At 47.0% G+C, this 24,578-nt stretch overlaps 1 protein-coding gene across 1 annotated transcript; it reads left to right on the top strand.

The window, feature by feature from the left end:
- The first annotated feature begins 5,970 nt into the window (after positions 1-5,970).
- On the top strand, positions 5,971-23,182 carry LOC112129078 (uncharacterized). Its single transcript, XM_054531334.2, has 4 exons — positions 5,971-6,001; positions 6,236-7,103; positions 19,750-20,551; positions 21,344-23,182. The coding sequence occupies exons 1-3, from the start codon at positions 5,971-5,973 to the stop codon at positions 19,757-19,759; spliced, it is 909 nt and encodes a 302-aa protein (XP_054387309.1). The 3' UTR covers positions 19,760-20,551; positions 21,344-23,182.
- Positions 23,183-24,578: the final 1,396 nt, after the last annotated feature.

Raw genomic sequence — 24,578 nt, forward strand, 5'->3', positions numbered from 1 at the left:
AGGAAGGGGCTCCCATAGTGCAGCAGGGAGCTGAAGGGCTCCTCAAGTGCCGCTAAAGTGGGAGCCCAGGCAGAGGAGGCGCCGAGAGTGAGTGAGGGCTGCCAACATGCTGTCACCTCTCAAAGGGGGCTTGGCTTCCCCTGCACAGTTAAAGGTAGAGATCGGACCATTAAGAAATGCCCACTTTTTTTTTTTTTTTTTTGAGATGTAGTCTCGCTCTGTCGCCCAGGCTGGAGTGCAGTGGTGCGATCTCGGCTCACTGCAACCTCCGCCTCCCAGGTTCAAGCAGTTCTCTCCCTCAGCCTCCCGAGTAGCTGGGATTACAGGCACCTGCCACCAGCCCTGGCTATTTTTTGTATTTTTAGTAGAGACAGAGCTTGACCATCTTGGCCAGGCTGGCCTTGAACTCCTGACCTCGTGATCCACCTGCCTCGGCCTCCCAAAGTGCTGTGATTACAGGCGTGAGCCACCGCGCCCGTCCAGAAATGCCCACATTTGTAAAGTTGGTTGCTGCTAGGGTCCAACTCTGCTATCAACATTCACGGATGAGGTCTGGGAATGGGAACTTGTGTTTAAGGAGATTCCTTAAGTGCAAAGACTGTCCATCTTTAACCATACTACTTTTCTGATAACAAAGCTGAAATTTTCATCATTTTTTTTTTTGATTTGACATGAGCTATTCTTAACTAAACTGGAATGTGTCCTGGAGTTTTCACTTTCCCATAATTCACTTTTTTTTATGTTCTAAAGTTTTCTCTAATTTTGAAATTAATAGAAAAAAACCGACAAATATAAAATATTTTACTTAGTCACAGTGATATGTCTATTTTTGTATTCATTCACCTCCCCTCTCCCCACACAAGAAACCCCCAGCACATTCCTACTTTCTGGAATGAAAATAGCTCCAAGAAGTATGGATTTTGAGGTTCAACATCTGCACTTTTATTTCTTTTTCCACTGTAAAAACAAATGGTCTCTAATAATTGATGTCAAACACAGTCTTCAGGCCGATGAAATACAGTAAGCCTGAGAACGAATAAAGCAACTAAATGGGGCTGTTTTATTTAACAGAAAGCACAGTGATCTTCCTTACGAGCTGGATTCCCAAGAGGAAAATGTTTGTAATCAGATTTGACTCTAGGATTAAGAGGGCAAGGTGCGACCCTCTTAGTGAACCGGAAAGTAAGCAACAGTACACAAGTGTTCTCACCAGGGACAGCAAATGGGAGTTGCCAAGATTACAAGATCCCAAGACCTAAACTATTTCACGTGCTGAACTAAACTCAAAACTTTGTGGGATTTGTTTTAAATTTCTCATTGGCAAGTGGTGACTTCCTGCTCTAGCAAGAAAAATGATTAAAGGGGTTTGTTTACTGTCTCTGACACAAACAGCTCTTACAACACATTTTGTACACTTGACATAAATGAAATTTAATCAAACTGGTCAAATTCCTTTGGGAGGTGGGGAGAAAATAAATCAATCAGCAAGAAGCACTTGTGATTTCCAAAATAATGATAACATAAGTCTTTCTCCATGTCAAACATCACTATTTCCAGATAAGCGACTTAGCTCTACCATAAAACACAACCCATAGCCAAATTGCTTCTTGTCAAAGCACTAAGGGATCCTCCAATAATGTCACTCTACCAAGACAGATTCAGAACTCACCCTCCTCTATACCTCTGCCTCTGCAGCTTTGTACCCCAGCAGGGGCCAGCCAGCACACGATTTCTGAAAAGGGCCATAAAATAAATTAATAAATGTAGTAGGCTTGTTTTTTTGTTTGTCTGTTGTTGTTGTTGTTGTTTGAGACAGGGTCTCACTCTGTGGCCCAGGCTGGAGTGCAGTGGTGCAATCTCGTTTCACTGCAACCTCTGCCTCCCGGTTCAAGCAATTCTCATGCCTCAGCCTCCTGAGTAGCTGGGATTACAGGTGTGCACCACCACATTGGGCTAATTTTAGTAGCGCCTGTAGTCCCAGCTAATCGGGAGGCTGAGGCAGGAGAATGGTGTGAACCTGGGAGGCAGAGCTTGCAGCGAGCCGAAATCACGCGCTGCACTCCAGCCTGGGTGACAGAGTGAGACTCCGTCTCAAAAAATAAAATAAAATAAATAAAATTCCTGGCAGTTTTCTGTGATATATCACAAGGTGATATTTCTGTTACATTTTGTAGGAGAAGGATTTGTCTTTTTCTTCTGTCTTATATTTTTTCCTTAGACTTTTGCTAAGCCTTGATCACTTTTTTCTTAGGGACTACAGCTCCTTGACTGCAAAGTAACAACTGTTGCAAAAGGAAGTTTTCTACTTGTTAAAATCCAGTAGCTTGTTACCCCTATTGTTTAAATACTGGATTTTTCTTTCAAATTTCACAAATATCTTAGGAATGATTAGAACATTTGTGTTAACACTGAGAAATTCCTTTCTAGACAAATGAGGCCAGATGGAAGGTGCAGCAGAGAGCTTAACATCCTCTTGGAATGGAAGGGGGGCCATACTAAAACAGGCACCAGGCCTTCGAGGGGCCACTATTTTCCGGTATACACATATAAGAGGCATTTTTCTTTTTTTCTTGATTGGGGCCAAGGGTAACTTTTTTGTCAGAAGTGAGTGCTAAGTGGCTGAGTAGGTTTGAGGAAGGCTTAGAGATCCAGCTTATTTATAGACAATCCGATTATAATATTTGTGATTATTGATTTTTAAAGACTACTGGACCTCTTAAAAATGGTTGGGTATGAGACTGGCACATACTGAAGCTAATAGCTTTCTCTTTTTAAAGAGATAGTGTCTCTCTCTGACGACACACAGGCTGGAGTGCAGTGGCACTGTCAGAGCTCACTGCATCCTCAAACTCCTGGGCTCAAGCAATCCTCCCACCTCAGCCTTCTGGGTAGTTGGGACCACAGGTGTGTGCCACCATGCTTGGCTAATTTTTTAATTATTTCTTTTTTGTAGAGATGGAGTCTTGCTATGTTGCTCAGGCTGGTCTTGAACTCTTGGCCTCAAGCAATCCTCCTGCCTTGGCCTCCCAAAGTGTTGGGATTACAGGTGGGAGCCACCTCTTGGGGCCTAATAGTTTTCTTATATATCAGCAATAACTAATTCTAATGTAATTGGAGAAAAGAAAGAGCCCATCCACAATGCCCTTCAAATATCAGAAATCTCTAGGAATAAACCTGGCAAGAAATGTATGAGATCCGTTTGTGGAAAACTGGAACTAGCGGGATGCGGTGACTCACGCTAGTAATCCCAGCCCTTTGGGAGGCCAAGGCAGGTGGATCACCTGAGGTCAGGAGTTCCAGACAAGCCTGGCCAACATGGTGGAACCGTGTTCTCTACTAAAAATACAAAAATTAGCCGGGCGTGGTGGTTCGTGCCTGTAATCCTAGCTACTCAGGAGACTGAGGCAGGAGAATCACTTGAGCCCAGTAGGTGGAGGTTGCAGTGGGCCAAGATTGCACCATTGCACTCCAGCTTGGGCAACAAGAGTGAAACTGTCTCAAAAAAAAAAGAAAACTGTGGGACTTTAGGAAAAAAAACATAGGAGACCCGAATAAACCAAAGGATGCTATGTTCTGTAATGGGAAGATTCAAAACTTTAAAAATGTTAATGCAAACCGATGTTAAAGACTAGATGCAACTGGCTTGCCTTCCCAGATATCCAAATACATGTTAAAAGCTAGGGCAATTAAAATAGTGCAGTATTGTTATAGAAATAGGAAAACTGTCAATCAAACAGCTAGAATGTGGATGAGAATTTAACATATGGTTAAAGAGCTAATTCAAGTTAGTAGCGGAAAGAATACACCATTTAATGGTGTGTGAACCATGAGATGTAGCTAGATCCATTCATTAGGCCATATAGGTCAGTAAACTATGATTGGATTAAAATTCAAATCTGAAAATCAAGACAGTAAAAATACTGGAGGTAAATTTAGAAGAATTGTTTTCTAGTTTTGGAGTAGTTTAAAGTTACGTGAGACGCAAAACTCAAACTAAAAGGAAAGGAGGTATTTGACTGACTTTGGAAATAGGAGTTGAATGAGAAGCAGGGAAATTTTCAGTTCATTTTTCTTTATATATACTGTATGCACACACACACACATACATATTTTAAAGGAACTGTTCAAGCACTATATATGTAATTTTTTTTTTTTTGAGACAGAGTCTTGCTCTGTTGCCCAGGCTGGAGTGCGGTATCGCGATCTCGGCTCACTGCAAGCTCCGCCTCCCGGGTTCACGCCATTCTCCTGCCTCAGCCTCCCGAGTAGCTGGTACTACAGGCGCCCGCTACCATGCCCGGCTAATTTTTTGTATTTTTAGTAGAGACAGGGTTTCACCGTGTTAGCCAGGATGGTCTCGATCTCCTGACCTCATGAACTGCCCGCTTTGGCCTCCCAAAGTGCTGGGATTACAGGCGTGAGCCACCGCTCCTGGCCCTATACATGTAATTTTTTAAAAACAAGAGAACTTTTAAAAATGTAACAAAAACGTACACCAAAAAATGTATACTTCTTCATACCTTGAAGAAATATGTTTTACATTTTTACAGAAGACATTAATGAACCTTTAGTCCTGTGTGCCTGTGGCTGACTGCCACAATTACTACTGGAGACCGTCACTATGACAGTTATTACTGTTACTACTTGAGACCGTCACTACGACAGTTATTGTTACTACTTGAGACCGTCATTACGACAGTTATTGTTACTACTTGAGACCGTCATTACAGGACTGAACGAAGGGACAAACGTACAAATAATTTAAAAAAAAAAAAAGAGAACTGTTTTAAAGGAAGGGGAAACCGGGAAGAAGGGAGCTCCCTGCTTCTAGTGAGTGAAGGCAGCCCCCTGAGCTTCCACAGCCCTTCGCTTTCATTGGGAGAATGAGCAGGGAGGAGGCGATAAGACTGGTCAGCTGTTTGATTGATCACAAGTTCTCATTACTAATAGGCTTCAATTATGTCTAATAATAAGAAACACTTGGGCCTGGGTCGTGACTGCCCTCAGCAGTCCTGGGCGGCAGACAGTTTATCAGTTTGCCAACATCCTGCTCTCATGAGAAACAGTTTGCTGCTTACTCACGTGGCCTCCAGTGGTATACTGAGTTGATCACAACCTCAATCTTTCGGCCTCTAAGAGCCGCAGGGGGATGGGGAGGTGCCAGCCTGCTGAGGCCTTTGGGTTCCTAGGCTGCTGGCATTTTAAAACCACCACTGCATTCCAACTCCCTTTGGATAACACCCCGAAACAGGCCAAGAAGAAATACAGGAGAAAAAATTACCTGCTGTTGAATATTTCTTTTTCAAGTGAATACTAGCTGAACATTTACTAAATGACATTGTTAGGTATCAGCAAAAGCGGGCCTGTAATAGTTGGGAGGATAGGGAAAGACTTTGAAATGGGCGGAAAAGATTACTGGATGTCCTGCAGGTTCAGTGTGCTTTGGCCTCTTTTTCAACTGTGTAAATTTTCACCGCCAAAGCCGCCTCCTCCTCCTCCTCCTCCTCCTCCTCCTGTTCCTCCTCCTCCTAGTAAGCTTACTGGAGTGAAACTTGATCATTTTCAAAAAAGGTTAACGCAAATGATTCTCGTCCAAAGAAATAGAAACAATAGAAGTGTGAAGGGGCGTGGGAGGGGGTTGAGATGTGCCCCGTTCAGGCCCGGGGCACTGGCGAGGGTGTGCCTGTGAGTGGGGGGTGGGGTTTCTTCTCCCCACAAATGAAAGAGAAATAGTAAATTCTCCTGGGGGTGGTGAATCAGGTGGGAAGGTGGAGCCAACGCTCTTTGCAAACTGTCTCGGGAGCCAGGGGTTGGTAGCTGGGAAGACTGTTCGGTGGTGACCCTGGGGGAGGGAAGGGGACGGGGATCGGGGAACCGGGGCAGCCCCGGGGGAGGAATGGGAGAGGGAGGAGGACGCCAGGGCACTGGGACAGCCTCCGGGGCGGGGCGCGGTGCCGTCCGAGCCCTAGGATGAAGCCTGAGGCCGCCCGTGGAGCTGCAGGTAGGGGGAGCCGCTCTGGCCCAGCCCAGGGCCGCCCGCCTCCCTCCCCGTGCGCCGCAGCAGCTCCTCCCCGCGTCTCGGGTTTCAATGGCTCGACCTGCCTGAAAGCCCCGGGCCCCCGCGCCGCAAGTGGATCCCGTAAACAGCGCGCGGCGGCCAGGGAAGCGTTCCCCGGAGCCGGCGCCAGGGTGCCGCGAGCCGCGCACCTGTTGTTGCCCCGGGACTGAACTGCAGCGGCGGACCGGCGGGCGGGGGCCTGGACGTCGAGTGCGGGGCCGGCGGGGCTCCCGCACCCACCCTCGGGAGCGTTTAAGTCCCTCCCGGGAAGAAGGGGGAGGAAATGCTCGGGGGAGCCAGAAGAGGCGCTGCCAGCATCAACTCCACGCGCGCCCCGGCCTCGGTCACGGCTTCTCTCGGAGGTCCCCCGGGGACACCGGGCGCCGGGACTGACCTGGGCTTGCTTCCCAGGCGCGGGAGCGTGGGGAAGTCCCTGCCTTCCCAGGGTCTCCGCTGTGTTGTCTGTGAAATGGGAACCGCACAGTGGGGGAGAATTCTTTACGGCCGCTCGGGTTACTGCCAGCGCCCCTTCCGCCCCCGCCACCCTCGCTGGGCCGGGACGCCTCGGCTGTGGTCGGGGGCGCAGAGGTGGAGCGGGTCGGGGTCGCCGGAGCCCGGGCTTCGTGCCAGTTCTGGCCCTGGAGCGCGCGCGTCCCCGAGCCTGTCGCGTCCCGGGCCCCAGGGGGTGCCATGCTTGGCCCCTACCTCCAGAAAACCAGGCAGAGCGGGAGCACCTTCTGAATCTGAAAGCACGTGAAACAAAACACCCCAAAGCCCACCAGCCCCTGAAGTGCTCGGATAGGAGCAAGAGTAGCGCCCTCGGATGCCGAGAAAGTGCCTCTTTACCTCCCGCCCCTTCCCTTCTCCTTGTGGGGACTTGTGGCAGGGCCGGGTGTGAGAATGAGACCCGTTTCCCGAGGGAAGGAGGGCGCGGTGACCGGCTGTTCCGGCCCCTACACGTCCAGTCCGACCCGTTAGGCGCCCTGGCCGCAGGTGGCCCGCCCTCCCCAGCAGCAGCTCAGCCGCAGACTGGCCACTCGTCTCGGTAAGGCAACAAAAAAATCTCATAAAGGCTCCTCTGCCTTTTCTTGGAAGGCAACTTTAGCGGCGAATTACGCTCTTTTATGACTTGCTCTAAAAGCTGTGACTTACAGTTGCTTTTCTGCTGATTTTAGGTGAGTTAAGGAGGGAAGGTAGCTATTAGCCAATTGTATGGATTAGTTACATTTTTCGTGGACGTTTTAGTTGGCCTAGAGATTGAGAAAGGGTTTTTTGTTTACTTGTGTGTTTGTTTTGAGACAGAGTCTCTGTCACCCAGGCTGGAGTGCAAAGGCGCAATCTCATCTCACTGAAACCTCCGCCCCGCCCCCACACCCTCCCGGGTTGAAGCAATTCTCCTGCCTCAGCCCCTCGAGTAGCTGCTTCTACAGGTGCCCGTCACCATGCCCGGCTAATTTTTGTATTTTTAGTCGAAACGGGGTTTCCCCTTGTTGGCCAGGCTGGTTTCGAACTCCTGACCTCAAGTGATCCGCCCGCCTAGGCCTCGCAAAGTGCTGGGATTATGGGCGTGAGCCACCATGCCCGGCCGAGAAAGGTTTTTTGTCTTTCGTTTTGGAAGGGGAGATACTATTTCTTTTTTGATTGTTTTCTCTGTGCTTCTTTCTAGAAAGTTGGGTTTCACGGTTGTGGATGGCGAGTACTGTTTCCAGTTTACACGTTGGAGAACTGGGACGAGGAAAAAAAGTGATTTGCTCTTTGAATCTCATCTTCCTCATCTACAAAATGGAGGAGATTTTGCCCACTTAGGGGTTTATTGTAGAGCAGTATTACACCGAGGTGCTCCCAGAAGCTCCTCCCTGCCCCTAGGCCTGTGAGTGATTTCATGAGTCAGAGGGTTCCTTCCAAGGATTGCTTTAGAGATCTGTCTTACTCTACTCAGTCTCCTTGCCTTTTAATGGGAAAAGTCATGGTAATTTCATCTTCTGGAAAAGTATAGTTGGCTTAAAACAGTTTAAGGATTTTCCTGTATTTATTTCAACTTTTGCTGTGGCTTTGATGGTTACTGATGGCCAAGATGACACACAGCAGTTGCACATTAATCATTTCAACATGTGCTACATCCTAATGGATTGGAGTTTTACATAGCTGAACCATTGCCTGAACTTTGGTAGCCTCTTTCCAAAAAGAGCTTGAGCAAATCATGTCTACTTGGGAATCTGATTTCCTGTAGCAAGGAAGCAGGAAACTAAGAATTAGGCTTCCAGGTAAGGCTGTATCCCAGGTTCCACTGAGCTCTAGTGCTGAAACACAGCGAGAAGGCACACGACATCCCCCTGGGAGCTGTGCTCTGTCTGCATAAGGCTCCTCACTGTTGGTGTGTCTGGTTTTCAGGAGGCAGGTGTGCTGTCTGAAGAGGCTTTGGAGGTACCCCAAATAATTTGGGTCTTGACCTGCCCCAGGGCCACACACATGCATATGCTCTGTCTATCTGTCTCTCTCTCTCTCTCTCTCTGTCTCTGGATTTCTCAGAGTGTGTGTGTTTTTAATTTCCCCGACGCTGCAGACCTTCTTAGGTTCCACCAGACCATCTGTTGCTGTCATTTCAGCTTGGAGTGCAGTGGAAAGAAAAAATAAAGACACAGCCCGATTCTGTCATGACCCTCATCCTTTACCTTGGCCTTCCAACATCTATAAGAACTTCACCTGCCTTGTGAGGATTAGATGAGACTGTGTGCATAAGAACCCACCGCCAGGCCCGTGGCAAAACTGAGAGTAGATTGTGGAGAAAGCCATTTGTTCCGACCTCCTCCCTTCTGCTTACATACAAAACCGAAGCCTTTGTGAGAATTGTGTATGTTATGATTTTCATTTAGGAAGTCAGTTAAGTGTTTGAATTTGGAAAAGTTGGGTGTTCTGACAATTTGCACTGGTAATAAAGCAGAGAGGGACCAGTGCGGTGGCTCAAGCCTGTAATCCCAGCACTTTGAGAGGCCAAAGTGGATGGATCACCTGACGTTAGGAGCTCAAGACCAGCCTGGACAACATGGCAAAATCCTGTCTCTACTAAAAATACAAAAATTAACCGGGCTTGGTGGCAGGTACCTGTAATCCCAGCTACTTGGGAGGCTGAGGCAGGAGAATCGCTTGAACCTGGGAGGCAGAGATTGCAGTGAGCCGAGATGGCACCACTGCACTCTAGCCTGGGTGACAGAGCAAGACTCTGTCTCAAAAAAACAAAAACAAAAACAAAAACAGGGCTAGTAGACTAGAAAGATACCAGGTGAGGAGGAAAATTGAGGGTGACTCAGAAACTTGGGTTTGGGGGCGGGGAACAGGGACAGTGGTGACACCCATAGAGGAACTGGCTCTCAGCGGGGGAAATGATGCAATAGAGACATAGTGATTTCAGAGTGTTTCAGGACATATACCTCCCATTGCAGATACAAAGAATTGGGCAAAAACTCCAACTCCCGAGCTTAGGGGGAATTTAAGTGCTAATTCTAGAAAAGCCGGTGCCTGCACCTGAGCTCTGAGGGACCCCCTGTTACTTAGTGGAGAGAGAGCAGAGCAGATGGAATCCCGGGAAAGGCTGTCTCATCCTTTGGAGCATGAGAGGAGAAGAGGAGCTGAGGACAGGGGCAGAAAGCTCAGAGAGTGAGAAGTGCTGAAGACCAGATTTTGAGACAAGGCCCCAAAGGAGGAGAGACCAAAAAGGAAAGAGGCCAGGGGCGGGACTGATGCTGAGGGAGACTGAGACATGTGCAGGTTTGGAGAGGCCCAGAAAAAGGGTCAGGGAAGGGAGAGTTGGTATATCTCGGGACATTGAACAGGGTTGGGCACAGCTGCCATTTCCAAAGGGTTTGCGGGGATAAGAAAAAGGAGGAGGCTGAGCTTGAAGTGATGTTAAGCATTAGGGAAGGTGGCTTTTCCTTTGTGTTTTTGGGTGGGGGAGGCTTGAATACATTTTTAGTAAACTAACCTTTAGGAACAGTTTACTATATGCCACGTATGGTGCTAAGCCCTTTCCTACATTACCTTAAATGATTTTAACAATAAATAGTAAACGTGGATCCAAAAGTTCCCCCTTATCCAGGGGGATATGTTCCAAGACCCCTAGTGGGTGCCTGAAACCGAGGACAGGACTGAACCCTATATATACTAGGCACGAATTTCTCTTTCCTTCCTCACAGACAGCTTCATGGATAGAAATTTATTCTTACTGCAGATCTTAGCAAGTTCAGTACAGGATTTTTTCTTTCTTTCTTTCTTTACTTACTAAATTGAGAACTTTCACCTTTTCGCTTAAAGAAAACACTTTACTAGCTGGGCATGGTGGCTCATGCCTGTAATCCCAGCACTTTGGGAGCCCGAGGTGGGCAGATCGCTTGAGCCCAGGAGTTCGAAACCAGCCTGGGCAACATGGCGAAACCCTGTCTCTACAAAAAAATGCAAAAATTGGCCAGGTGTGGTGGCACACAGCTGTAGTCCCAGCTACTTGGGAAGCTGAGGTGGGAGAATCGCCTGAGCCCAGGGAGGTTGAGGCTGCAGTGAACTGTGATGGTGCCATGGCACTCCAGCCTGGATGACAGAGACTTTGTCTCAAAAAAAAAAAAAAATATATATATATATATATATACACGCGTATATGAAGGAAGGAAGGAAAGCAAGCAAGCAGTCACTTCACAGCATCTCTTTGGCATTTCTGAATTGCCAGCATCCCTACTTTTACGCTTTGGGGCAGTGATTAAGTAAAATAAGAATTACTTGAACACAAGCACTGTGACGCCAGGACAGTTAATCTGATCATTGAGATGGCTCCTAACTGACTAATAGACCAGGAGCATTGAAGGCGTGGATCCGTTGGACAAAGGGATGATTCATGCCTCCGGTTGGACAGATCCGGATGCCTCGAGATTTCATCATGCTACTCAGAACAACATGCAATTAAAAACTTTCAAACTGTTCATTTCTAGAATTTTCCATTTAATATTTTCAGACTATGGTGGTCTGCAAATTATTGAAGACTTGGAAAGCAAAACTGAGGATAAGGGGGGACTACTATATTGTTATTATTCTCATTTCACTGGTGAGGAAGCTGAGGCACAGAGATGAAGGAACTTGCCTAAGGTCACCTGGATAGTAAGTGGCAGTGTGGCCATGGGGTTGGTGGCGGTTTGACTCCCAGAGAAAGGAATCTGTCATGAGGGTGAGGTTCAAAGTGGATGTTCCCTCCCCTCCAAAAAGTGGGGGTCCCCTCTAAAAAAGTGGAGGCCCAGAAAGTAAATAATTTATGATTCAGTTTCTAAGGGGACTCCTTCAGAGATGACCTCATGTAGACGAAAAATTTTTAAAAACCAGAGGCGGGTGGATCACTTGAGGCCAAGAGTTCGAGACCAGCCTGGCCAACATGGTGAAACCCCATCTCTACCAAAAAAATACAAAATATAGCCGGGCACGGTGGCTCATACCTGTAATCTCACCTACTTGGGAGGCTGAGGCATGAGAATTGCTTGAACCCGGGAAGTGGAGGTTGTAGTGAGGCAAGATTGCACCACTGCACTCCAGCCTGGGTGACAGAGTGAGACCCCATCTCAAAAAATAACAAAAAAACTCTCCCCAACCAAATAGTATTCAGCCATTTTGGATCTTCTCTAGTCCATGGTGTGTAAGTATCTCTGTAGGGGAACGTGGACCCAGCACATCTGGGATTTCAGTTCTTGGGGAGCAGGGTCTCACTGGGGACCATGGGCAGGGGCTGGGCTGGATATTTGGACTCATGACACTGTCACAGACTATTCCCATTCCTTCATTAGTGTGAAAGGAAAGGATGAGGTGGCCTCTGAAAGTCTACCTGGCCATGGAGGTTGTCAGTTACTTCTCACCCAAGCAGATAGTACAGTCTGTGAGGGCAGTACCTGCACTGATCCTCCAGCCCTAGTGCCCTGCCCGTACCTGGCACACAGTAGGCGCTCCGTGAGCGTGGAATGGAGGAAACATTTCCTGTTAGATGCTGCAAAGACCCTCATAGGTTCTGTGGTTGTAGGAAAGTTTGCTAGGAGGGATTTTTTTGTGATTGGGTGTATCGACGCACTGGCTTGCCACCGCCTGGCCAGGGCTCTGGGCAGCCCATCCCCTAGAATGTCTTTCCAGGGGTCCTGTTCTTCCTGGGAGGGCCAGGTCCACAGTGAGTTCCCCTGATGGCCCAACCATCTGTATTTCCATCTTCTGTTGTGATTCCTTGCCATATAGTGGCATCTACACTAGAGATGGTTCTTATCACCCCCTTTCTACACATCAGGGGCTGTAGGATATCTGTATGAAATGGGATCTCCACAGCATAAGATGGCTGGTGTCCTGACCCCCTCCACATGGGTCCTGCCATGGCCTGGCAGGACAGAGTGAATGACCAGACTTGGATAAGGTGGTGGCAGGGCAGTGGATGCTGAGTGTTGTCGTTTTGACCTTTGAAGCCCTAGTCTGGCGGCCAGCTGACTGGCCTTTGCTGGGCTCCTGACATTGGCTGGCTGCTGGTTCCTCTGATATTCAGATTTACAGCTCAGCCCTGGGAAATTCAGAGGACTGTAGAAAATGGCTGTTTTGTGGTATAGAAAGAAACTTTAGGGAAAAATTTAAATGCTTGGTCAGATGCCCGGGGGGTCACATGACTTTTAAAGTCAGGGTTGCTGGAAGGCTGGAGGAGCAGTTGCAGGTCAGTGACACCTGTTGGACCTGAAGGTCTGGGACTTTGGCACACAACAGTGGCAGTTTAGAAATGCCATGCCTTCTAGTGTGCCCACCTGTGGTTGTTGGTTTGCTTTTCCTAGGCCAGCAGTCAGCAGGCTTGGGCAGACGTGGGGCACACAGGCTGCGTGAATCCAAAGGCCACTGTTGAAATCCAGGCATGTCCCTCCAGCCACCGCTGCTCTTCTCCCTGTCTTTCTTTCCTGTCCTATTCTCCGGTCCACTCTCTGACTTCTCACTTCAAACCCTTTGCATTCCATATCCCCAAGCAATGGCTTCATTTCCCTCCTGAGAGGAACCTGCTCAAACCAATGCCTATTAACTATCAAGGCACAGAAAACTTTCCATGCTTCTTTGCTCTTCCAAAGCGGGGCAGCCACAGAACCACCAGGAACTGCCCTGAGGCTGAGGCCTGGGAGTGCCTGGGGAGGGCAAGAGGGGAACTCCTTGTGGGGGGGGGGGGTGTGTGTGTGTGTGTGTGTGTGTGAGGGGAACTCCTTGTGGGGGGGGGTGTGTGTGTGTGTGTGTGTGTGTGTGTGTGTAGGGGAGGGGAGGGGAGGCTGTGTGTGTGTGTGTGTGTGTGTGTGTGTGTGTGTGTGTGTGTGTGTGTAGGGGAGGGGAGGGGAGGCTCCCATGGCCCAAACCCTCATAGACCACTTGGTTTCCTTTACTTGCAGAAATTAAGATAAATGTGTTTTTTTTGGAAACCGAGTCTGTAACCACGATTGGTAAATTCCATTAACAGAGAGAAAGCTGCATTCATTTCTTCATTGCATTTTGCAATGAAGTTGATTTTGCGGAGTCTTCATTGCATAAAGCTTCTCCCAATACTGCCCCCTGTCCAGCTGTATTCTATTAGATGGGTGCTTAGCAGATTGTTTTTGGTGTGTGCATGTATGTGGCAGAGTTGTATAATATTCAAACAGCGAATTATGGTTGGTTATTCATTTTGACCTTTATGTTTCCCAACAAGTGATTTGTGTGATACATGTATACTGCCCACATTTGACCTGCTGGAACATCTTGAAAAAAAATTTTTTTAAGCTATGAAGGAGGCCTTTATTTTTTCATAATATATGAATACTAAATTAAAATATTATTAAAATATTTAAAAATACTTAGGGTAAAAAAAAATCTCTCCTCCAAAAGAAAAGTCTAGTTATTTGTTGATGAATATCTACTTTTAACACTTAAACCTGGTTATTGGCAGATAAGATCATCTTCTCTTCATTTCTTGCCCTCTTTGATTTGTTTATTTATTTGATGGAGTCTTGCTCTGTCACCCAGGCTGGAGCGCAGTGGTGCGATCTTGGCTCACTGCAACATCCGCCTCCTGGGTTTAAGCGATTCTTGTGCCTCAACCTCCCAAGCAGCTGGGATTACAGGTGCCCACCATGATGCCCAGCTAATATTTGTATTTTTAGTAGGGACAGAGTTTCACCATTTTGGCCAGGCTGGTCTTGAACTCTTGACCTCAAGTGATCCTCCTGCCTTGGCCTCCCAAAATGCTGGGATTACAGGAGTGAGCCATGGTGCCCTGCCTGTTTCTTGCCTTTTAAATGGAGTTGAGATTCCCTTCACCTTTGCCCCAGTCCCATTTTTTTCTCTCTCCTTTGAAATTTAATATCTATGTTTCTATTCTTTTAGAAGCTAACTCAGAAATCTTAATATACATGTTTCACTTTATTTTGAAATCAATGATTTTTAAAGCTTTTTCTGGAAAAATATAAAGTTCTTAGAATGCTTATACTCCAATTACTCCTTCTCACATTGTGTACTATTGTTTGTAGCACCTTAGTTCTATTATGATTTTTTTAGATTAGATTAGATTAGATGCTTGTGTTCTGTATTCTCAGCATTTTAACTTAGATTTATTCACATGTTGATTTTTTTGTTGTTCCCATTTCTTCTTGACTGTCACCTCTTTTTTGTTATTGTTGTTCATTTAAATTCTTTTTTTTCTTTCTAAGATAGAGTCTTGCTCTGTCACCCAGGCTGGAGTACAGTGACGTGATCCCGGCTCACTGCAACCTCCGCCTCCAGGGTTCAAGCAATTGTCTGCCTCAGCCTCCCTAGTAGCTGGGATTACAGGCACGCACCACGATGCCTGGCTAATTTTTGTATTTTTAGTAGAGACAGGGTTTCACCATCTTGGCCAGGCTGGTCTTGAACTCCTGACCTCGTGATCCACCTGCCTCAGCCTCCCAAAGTGCTGAGATTACAGGCATGAGCCACCACACCTGACCTTAAATTCTTTTTTCTTTATTTTTGTCTGACCAAGTTAACCCAAAGAACCCGTCTTTGAGCTCTGAGATTGTTTCCTCAGCTTGGTCTTCTGCTGTTAATACTTCTGAGAGTATTATGAAATTCTTGCAGTTAGCTTTTTTTTTTTTTTTTCTTCAGCTTAATCAGTTTAGTTTGGTTTTCTTTCTTTCTTTCCTTTCTTTCTTCCTTTCTTGACGGAGTCTTACTCTGTCGCCCAGGCTGGAAGGCAGTGGCGCGATCTCAGCTCACTGCAACCTCCACCTCCTGGGTTCAAGCGATTCTCTCGCTTCAGCCCCTGGAGTAGCTGGGACTACAGGCACCCGCCACCACGCCTGGCTAATTTTTTGTATTTTTAGTAGAGACGGGGTTTCATCGTGTTAGCCAGGATGGTCTCTATCTCCTGACCTCATGATCTGCTTACCTCGGCCTCCCAAAGTGCTGGGATCACAGGCATGAGCCACTGCGCCCCCCCACTCCCCTCCCCTCCCCTTCCCTTCCCCTCCTTTCCTTTTTCTTTCTTTTCTTTTCTAGTGTGAGTCCTAGGACCAAAGATCACATGTTGTCATGACTCCTGGAGCTGCAAAACTTGGAGAGGCACCGGGAGCCCAGGTGGGGGCACACCAGGGAGGTACAGGCACCTGCCCAGGAAGAAGGCCTCTCACTGCTCTCTGAAGCCTGGGCCAGCCAGGAGGGGAACCTGTGACCCACCCATAGTTCCATTACCAGGCTACAGCTCCTGGGCTATCCTCCTGTGACTGCTCTGCTCTCTGCCCTCCCTGGAGGTTGGTGCTGAAAGAGGAGGCCAGAGGCCTGGGTACTGATCTCCCTCACTCATGCACACGCCCTCAGCAGAGAGAGTGGGGCCGATAGGGACGATGATGTCCTCTGGATGCCGCCTTCCTGGATTGTTCATTTGGAACTTCTCTTCCATTTCTAGTTTCCCTGTGATGCTCATTTTAACCAGATGGCACTTGCTTAGCAGTTTGGAGGAGAAGACCTGTTCCCCTGCAGGTGTGGGCCTTTGGGATCGTTACCCTCTCCAGATCTGGCAGCTCCATCAGGTGGTGGCTCTTTCTCCAAACGTCCTTGGCGCCTTTAGTGCCCCCCCTTCACTGTACCTGTGCCCTCTGGTGAGCCGGAGTTTTCTGCATCTGTGGTGACCATATTTCTGAACCCAGATGAATCATGGGTATGAGAATTCTCGGGGTGTTCAAGGGAACAAATATTTTATTTATTTATTTATTTATTTATTTATTTATCGCAATAGGGTTGTACTCGGTCTGAACTCACCTAGGAGTTCAGTGGCATGATCATGGCTCAGTGCAGCCTTGACCCCTGGGCTCAAGCTATCCTCCCACCTCAGCCTCCCTAGTAGCTGGGACTATAGGCACGTGCCACTATACCCAGCTAAATTTCTGTACCTTTTTTTTTTTTTTTTAGAGATGGGGTTTCACCACATTGCCCAGGCTGGTCTCAAACACCTGGGCACAAACGATCTGCCTGCCTTGGCCTCCCAGAGTGCTGGGACTGCAGTGGGAGTGGATCTTTGAAATTGTGGCTGCCCTGAGAAGCCAGGGGCACATGGCAGTTGTACCTCTGCTAGGGCATCCTGGGAGCTTTCCAGCGATGGGACTTCCCTTTTGGGTATGGTCAGACTAGTTGCATGCCTTTTTATTTTACTTGTTACCTAGGTTTCTCCCTCATGAAATTCACTTATTTCAGTTTCCAAAAAGTACTTTGTAGATAATGATGGGGGCTTCTTACATTGATGGCCCAGAAATGCTGGAAGATGTAGGTTAACCAGATGGCCCAGGCACAAAAGCTGTATCCACACATTCTAAACAGGGAGAGTGCTGAGAGCCCACACTTTGCTTTGTTTCTGGGAAAAAATATTGCCTCTTTCCCCTAAGAAACTGATCTGACTTTTCATTGTGACCGTCAATGTTCATCTACCCTAAGGATACTCAACTCTATTTCATGTTGTGTAAATGAAGCCTAAGGGTTGGTGAGAGGTTCTGGCTTCCCCTAAAATACTCACTCACTGGTTGTGAACTCTTTTGTGAGAGGTGGATTCTGAAAATGAATGTGTGGCTCTTGAATACTGGGATCAACACCAGCTATGTTGGCAGCAGAACTTGGGGGGTTTCAGGGAAAGAGACCTGGGGCAACAAAGGGAGGGTAGATGGGCAGAGCGGGGGTGAGTGGGGCGGAGCTGGAATGGGGAAGGCCAAGGTAAAGATGGACCAAGAGCTGAGACTAGCTGAGGAGCCCTGGTCTGCATGGCTGGGGCAAGGCTGGCTCAATCTCAGCTCACTGCAACTTCCATCTCCTGGGTTCAAGCAATTCTCCTGCCTCATCCTCCTCAGTAGCTAGAAAATCTTCTGGTTCAAGACAACCTTCCTTTTTTTCTCCTCCTTTTCTTCTCCCCTGTATCCCCAGTCCTCTTCCCATAGCCCTCTATTATTGAGCATTTAATATGAGCCAGGTGTCCTTCTAAGCATTTTATGTCTATCAACTCCTTTGTTTCTCACAGCCCAGTGAAGGAAGTACTCTTATTATCTGTTTTACAGATGACGAGACTAAAGCACACTTGGCACATGCCCTTATTTCTGTTTTGTTTTGTTTGTTTCTCTTTCCTCCATCTCGTGGATGCAAAAATATAAACTGACTCAAGAGATTGATTATTTAGAAAGTAATGCCTTATACCCAGGATTTAGTCAGTGGCTCTTCAGGTTGCCATGTAGAAAGCAGCTTTGCTGGCTGCCACTTCTGATCAAGGGCTAAACTCTGAGGGTGACATGCTGCTAAGGAGCTGAACGGAGCCTGGGTCCTTGTAGCAGAGGCTGGTCTCTAGTCCTGTCTGTTCTTCTTCTTGGGCACACAGCTAGGCTACATTCCCCAGCCTTCCTTGGAGCTTAGAATAATTCCTAGCCAATAGCATTTGAGTAGAATTGAGTGGGCCACCTCCAAATGTGGCCCATTACAAGTCACATTTTCTGCTTTGTGCTCGTCCCTCATCATCTGGCCAAGTACAGAGGATTCTGAGCATGTAGGTAATAGCAGAGCCACAAGTTAAAAGGCATCTGTGTCCCTGATTCCGTGAACACATATCTTTAAGTGGTTTATTTAACAAATACTTACAAGAGCCTACGATGGGCTAGACCTGCGTGGAGGAAAGATGCCCACTGTGGAGGAACACTTATATTGGACTTTTTCTTTTTTTTTTTTTTTTTTTGAGACAGGGTCCCACTCTGTCACCCAGGCTGGAGTGCAGTGGCATGGTTACGACTCACTGCAGTCTCAACCTCCCAGGCTCAACTGATCCTCCCACCTCAGCCTCCCGAGTAACTTGGACCACAGGTGCACACCACCACACCCAGCTAGTTTTGGTATTTTTTGTACAGATGGGGTTTCTCCACGTTCCTCAGGCTGGTCTTAAACTCCTGGGCTCAAGCGATCTGCCCATGTTGGCCTCCCGAAGTGCTGCGATTATAGGTGTGAGCCACCATGCCCAGCTCTGCATTGGACTTTTCTTTGTTTGTTTTGTTTTGTTTTGTTTTTGAGACAGAGTCTCCCTCTGTTGCCCAGGGTGGAGTGCAGTGGTGCGATCTAGGCTCACTGCAAGCTTCGCCTCCTGGGTTCAAGCGATTCTCTCACCTCTGCCTCCCAAGTAGTTGGGACTATAGGCACACACCACCACGCCTGGCTAATTTTTGTATTTTTAGTAGTGACGGGGTTTCACCATGTTGGCCAGGCTGGTCTCAAACTTCTGACCTCAAGTGATCTGCCTGCCTCAGCCTCCCAAAGTGCTGGGATTACAGGTGTGAGCCACCACGCCCAGCCCCCATATTGGACTCTTGAATAACCAGAGGGAACCATCTTCATTGGGTTAAGTTGTTGACATTTGCAGATTTGTCACTGTAGCCAGCATTGATTTAAACTAAAATAATCCTCAAGACCATTGTGGAACAGATTGGCCACACTAACCCTGAACAGGCTGCATAGGGACTTCTATATGAGACAGAAACAAACCATCATGCTTCTTGCTTTCTGTCTGTTATTTCCATGACTTCTGTAATTCTTATTTGCTACTTGGGGTTTTCTGCCATGCACAGATCAAGCTAATCCTAAAAGAGAAAGTGACAAGTGCCTTGGTCCTCTTGGTGCTTCCCTCCCTTGCTTTTTGCCCGTGTTTTGATCCGGTGTGCAACTAACTGGGACCCTGGGGTTTCCCACAAATGTAGCTTTGCCAGTTTTAACCCTCAGAGGCTCCAAAATGCCACTTACTCCAAGAATGCCTTTTGGTGCCTCCAGCCCAGGTTACTTCAGGTAATAATCCTTCTGCCTGGAAAGGTTGGGCACCCTGATATGCAAAAATCTGCATTAATTTCACAGATGACTCAATTAGCAGGTGATGACTTACAGGCAGTGTTCATTACAGTGGCCTTTCTAGTTGTGATCTTCCCAGTTGACATTTTTAAAATTTGATCTCTACAATTTCCAAAAACACTACTTGACACCTGTGGATTTTAAAATGAAATAACCTCAGATATGAAATAACCTTTCCTCAATCCATTCATTGTAGTTGGAAGCTGGTCTTACTAATGGCAGGGCGACCATAACACTTGGTTATGAATCAGGGTATTGCCTCCAACCAAGCCTTAACAATCTCATCCTCCCTTTAGGCTTCCATGATTAGACCTCAACTCGTGAGAACTCTTGCCTTGCTCATAAGTGGGAGTAAATGCTCATAGCTCTAGAAATCTCCCAGGAACCAGACATCACGGAAGCTAGAAAGGCTAAGGGAGTCCAATCTTCCTCTAAATTGGCCAACAGTGGAGTGGTGGAAACAGAACAAGCTGCAAACCAGACAGACCCAAGCTTGAATCTCACCTCTGCTAAGCTACCAGGTATGTGAGTTTTTCCAAGTTATATCACTCCCCTGATACTCAGGCGCCTGGTTTGAAAGATGAAGCCTCTTCCTATCTTACAAGGATGAAGCATATGGAATGGAAAGCCCTCTGTCAATGTGGTTATCTTTGGAAGTGACTGCAGCTCTCTCGCTTCATTCTCGCACACCTCTGGAGCCCTTGATCTCAGTTAGAATCCCAGCCCTGACACTTAATGAGGTGTGTAACTTGCCCAAATAATCTAACTTCTTTGTACTGTTTCCTCATCTTTAAAAAGAGGACAATAATAGCACTACCCACACAGCACTGTTGCAAGGATTTAGTGAGTTAAAGTGTGCGTAGTACATACAGCAGAGTGTGTAGAAGTATCCAGTGAACGATTATTTCATATGAAGAGACTATCTGGTTGATCTCGTCAAGGACAGAAAGCTCCTTGGGGCTTGAAACCTTGCCTGTATACAAGTTACAAACTTACTTTTGCTGTTAAACCCAGTCCTTAGGATGCTCAGTCAAATCCTGTGGACTTACTGGCTGGTCTGCTGACGTGGAAGCAAGGTGGGGTGTGACCCATCTCCGGGTGAGTAAACTTCTGGGCACCTGCACAGTGTCTGGGCCTCGGGTACCACCTCTAAATGGATGGAACCCTGTGTCTGTGCCCATAGCATTGGTCTGGTGTGTCATCAGAAAGGAATTTTGCTGTCAGATGATCACACATCCTCCCATTGTCTATTTTAGTTTAGTTTAGTTTAGTTTTTTAAGACAGGGTCTCGCTCTGTCACCCGGGCTGGAGTGCAATGGCATGATCATGGCTCACGGCAACCTTGGCGTCCCAGGCTCAAGCGATTCTCCCACTTTTGTCTCCTAAGTAGCTGGAACTATAGGCATGCACCACCATGCCTGGCTCATTGAAACATTTTTTGTAGAGAAGGGGTTTACCAGTGTTGCCCAGGCTGGTCTTGAACTCCTGGGCTTAAGCAATCCTCCTGCTTTGGCCTCCCAAATTGTTGGGATTACAGGCGTGAGCCACTGCACCTGGTCCCCCAGAGGCTAAAGGATGGTGCAGCTTCTGTTTTTAAATGTACCTGTTGAGTATATATTAGCTCAAACAGGGTTTACCTGAGATGTGCATCTGGGGTCCACCCTCTTTGGCACTGTCCCTCAGTTTCCTCCTCCAACATTCTCCCAATCTCTCTCTGTTAACCCCAACAACCTGCCACCCCTCCCTAACAAAGGATTCCCAGCTCAAGCCCAGTTGGATCAAGTTTTTCTTCTGCAGAAATTGTGGGGAGGTGGCTTCAGAGGCCCACAAGCAGAACCCCACCCAGACACATAAACCTTTCTTTGGCTGGTACCAACTCCTCTATTGCAGGCTGTGATCCAAGTAGGTTATACAAGTCTCTACCTCTTCTAGCTGAAGCCAGCCTCCCAGGAAAAGGATGAGAGGGGAAAGCCATCCTGCCTGGTGTGTGGATAATACCACCACCAGAGTCTCCTGTAATTTCGACTCGATGACATGCAGCCGCGTGACCTAAGGCACGTATCTCCATTCACAGGGTGTGGTCAGTACTCCGTGAATATCAGGTGTTCTGTCTGCCCCATTTCCTGTCTTCCTGGAGCCTGCCCTTACCCAGTGAGTCCCTGGAGAGAACATTCTGGCATCTGGCTGTGAGCTGTCACAGACATGGGTTTCTTTCGGTTCCCAGAATGATGGGATGCCAGCCGCTGGCTGCCCCCAAGAAGCTTGGGAGCAGGACAGGCTTGGCTGTCCCAGAGGAAGAGCCTGGCATTGGGCCAGGAGGCTCAGGAGGGAAGATGAGCTCGTTCTGTCCAGCTCGGTGTCTCCCATATGCAGACCAGGTCATCACAGGGACCTGCCTCCGCATTTGCATCCTCCACGGCATATTTTCCCAGCACATGCAGCATCGGGAACTTGAACGTCCCTCTGCTTTTCCTTGGTGAGACCCACCAGCCCCACATTAGGAAGGAGCCTGAACATTTGACAGAGCTTTCCTGTCACCTGTGAGCGATGTGCACGCTGCTTCCAAAGAAAGAGACATCCCCCTACTGTTTTCTCACAGTGGGATGATTCAACTTTTTCTTTCTCACAATCCCAGATAATCATATCTTCCCAGGTTTTGTCATCTTCGAGGACTACTTGATATCTAGTTATAAGTCAAATAAAACCCGATTTAACTGATAACTAACCAGCCATCACGTATCCCTAAAGATAAACCTGGTTTATCCTTTTTATACCCTCTGGCAGAGCAAAGGAACAAGGAGTTCGGGGGGAAAAAAAAAAAAGCACTAGAAACAGCACTGACACGTCATTAAATACAAATATGACCAGCCTTGATTACAAGTGTTGTCATCCTCTTTTAACAGGCACCTACCCCGAACTTTCATTAACCCCTGGTAGATGAATAGCAGCTTGTCTAAGCGAGGTGCAGGGATTTTGTCAAAGCCTGCCTTAGTGTAAAAGGCAGGGCCACCTACCATGAACTTCTCTGTGTGACTTCATTCTTTAGCAGTGCTCAAGTGTAAATAAACTTGTTTACCAGGATCAGAATGGCCATGTTAATGAAGTCTTATTTGTGTCACCACAATGACAAGTAATTTGTGCACAGTTGGACTCAGAGAGTGGACAAAACCAGAGAAATTGTATTTCTGTTCTGAAGTTTCCATACGGATGCCTTAGGCCAAAGTTAGTACAGCCAATATTTGCCTATTTCTTTTGATTGTGTGTCCATGCTGGAGAAAAAGCTTGTTACTGTGCCCAGTGTGGTAAACGAAATTATATGTATGCAATGAGAAGAAAAATGAAATAAGAAGCATTGATGAATGTACCCACGGGTGTAACCTTGGTGGCAAATGTGTGGTTTTTATGAAATGAATGCATGAATACGAGGACCCTAATTATTGCTTTCAACTGACAAAGTATGGTGAATATATAGAGAACGTTGCTGTACAACACTGGCTGTGTCTCAAAGCAGCTTTAGAAATAAATATAGAAATCCTTGTGTACATGGTATTGCATAGAAAGTCATTAAGAAAAAAGCAAGACAATTTGTTAAGGCCTTGTTAAGTGGAGCCGGGGGATGATTAATTTTGTTTGTTTGTTTTTGTTGTTCCCTGGTAGAGATCAACAAACTACAGACTATGGGCCAAATCTGACCCACCGCTGCTTTTGTAAATAAAACTTTATTGGAAAAAAGCCACATTTGTGTATGTGTTGTCTGTGGCTGCTTTTGTGCTATCAAGACAGGGTTGAGTAGTCACGACAGAGACGATATGGATCCCCAAGACCTAAATTATTTTATTTATTTATTTATTTAGTATTTATTTATTTATTTTTTTGAGACAGAGTCTCACTCTTGTCACCCAAGCTGGAGTGCAGTGGCATGATCTCGGCCCACTGCAACCTCCGCCTCCCAGATTCAAGAGATTCTCCTACCTCAGCCTCCCGAGGAGCTGGGATTACAGGCTCCCGACATCACGCCCAACTAATTTTTGTATTTTTCTAGTAGAGATGGCTTGTCACCATGTTGGCCAGGCAGGTCTCGAACTCCGGACCTCAGGTGATCCACCTGGCTCAGCCTCGCAAAGTGCTGGGATTGCAGGCGTGAGCTACCACGCCCGGCCCAAGACATAAATTATTTACTATTTGGCCTTTTACGGAAAAAGTTCACCAGCGCCTGTTCTTTTGGAAATAGTTATTTCAGAGAAGGTTCACTCATGTGGAGTTAGTGTGGTGATGGCCAGATGGAATAGAGAAAGAAAAAGTCACAAGATTATGGGAACGAAGGCACAGTATTAGAGCATGTGCAGAGGAAATTGAGGCCTTCAATTAGGAGGTAGGCTCCAAAGTGAACAGCGAGAAGAGAGGGCTACGTGGGTTGTGATTCCATTATCTAATAAGCAGTCTATGTGAGGTAAAAGTCTAAATGGAAATGCTCAGGTACAAAGGGAAATTACCATGTAGGTTTTCATAGAGGTATTAAACATTTTATCAGCTCATGGGATCTCTGACTCACAAATAAATCATGTCGAAGTCAGAACTACAGTAGAGCAAAACATTTCTTTGGAAGCTCAACCGTGGAAGGGAAGGGTCCTGACTTCCTCTTGCAGTTGGGTTCTCTGACTTTTAAAGCTTTGTCTGAAGGCCATCACCCACATTTGCACTGTTGCTGCAAACCGAGAGAAAAGAAGCATGGAGAATTTTTCTCCTGCCACAGGGATCTATTGCTCAACAGAGTTTATGACATTAGGCCTGTGCCTACCTGTTTAATAATTCTGAGTCTGGGTTCAGTAGCCCAGTGGGTTATAAGGAAGGTACTGGCTGTGGATTTTACTGGAGATGGGGATCTTTCAATCCCAAAGGTAGGGCTGTGAGATTGCTCTGAGTAGACACTAAATTATTAGACTATTAATACAATAATAGCTCATTAGCCCAGATAGCCCAATGTCTGGGCCTTTTTTTTTTTTTTTGAGACGGAGTTTTGCTCTTGTCGCCCAGACTATAGTGCAGTGGCACAATCTCGACTCACTGCACCTCCCGGGTTCAAGCGATTCTCCTGCCTCAGCCTCCCAAGCAGCTGGGATTATAG

Source organism: Pongo abelii, chromosome 16 (genome assembly GCF_028885655.2).
Source record: "Pongo abelii isolate AG06213 chromosome 16, NHGRI_mPonAbe1-v2.0_pri, whole genome shotgun sequence".
In the NCBI taxonomy this organism is placed as follows: Eukaryota; Metazoa; Chordata; class Mammalia; order Primates; family Hominidae; genus Pongo; species Pongo abelii.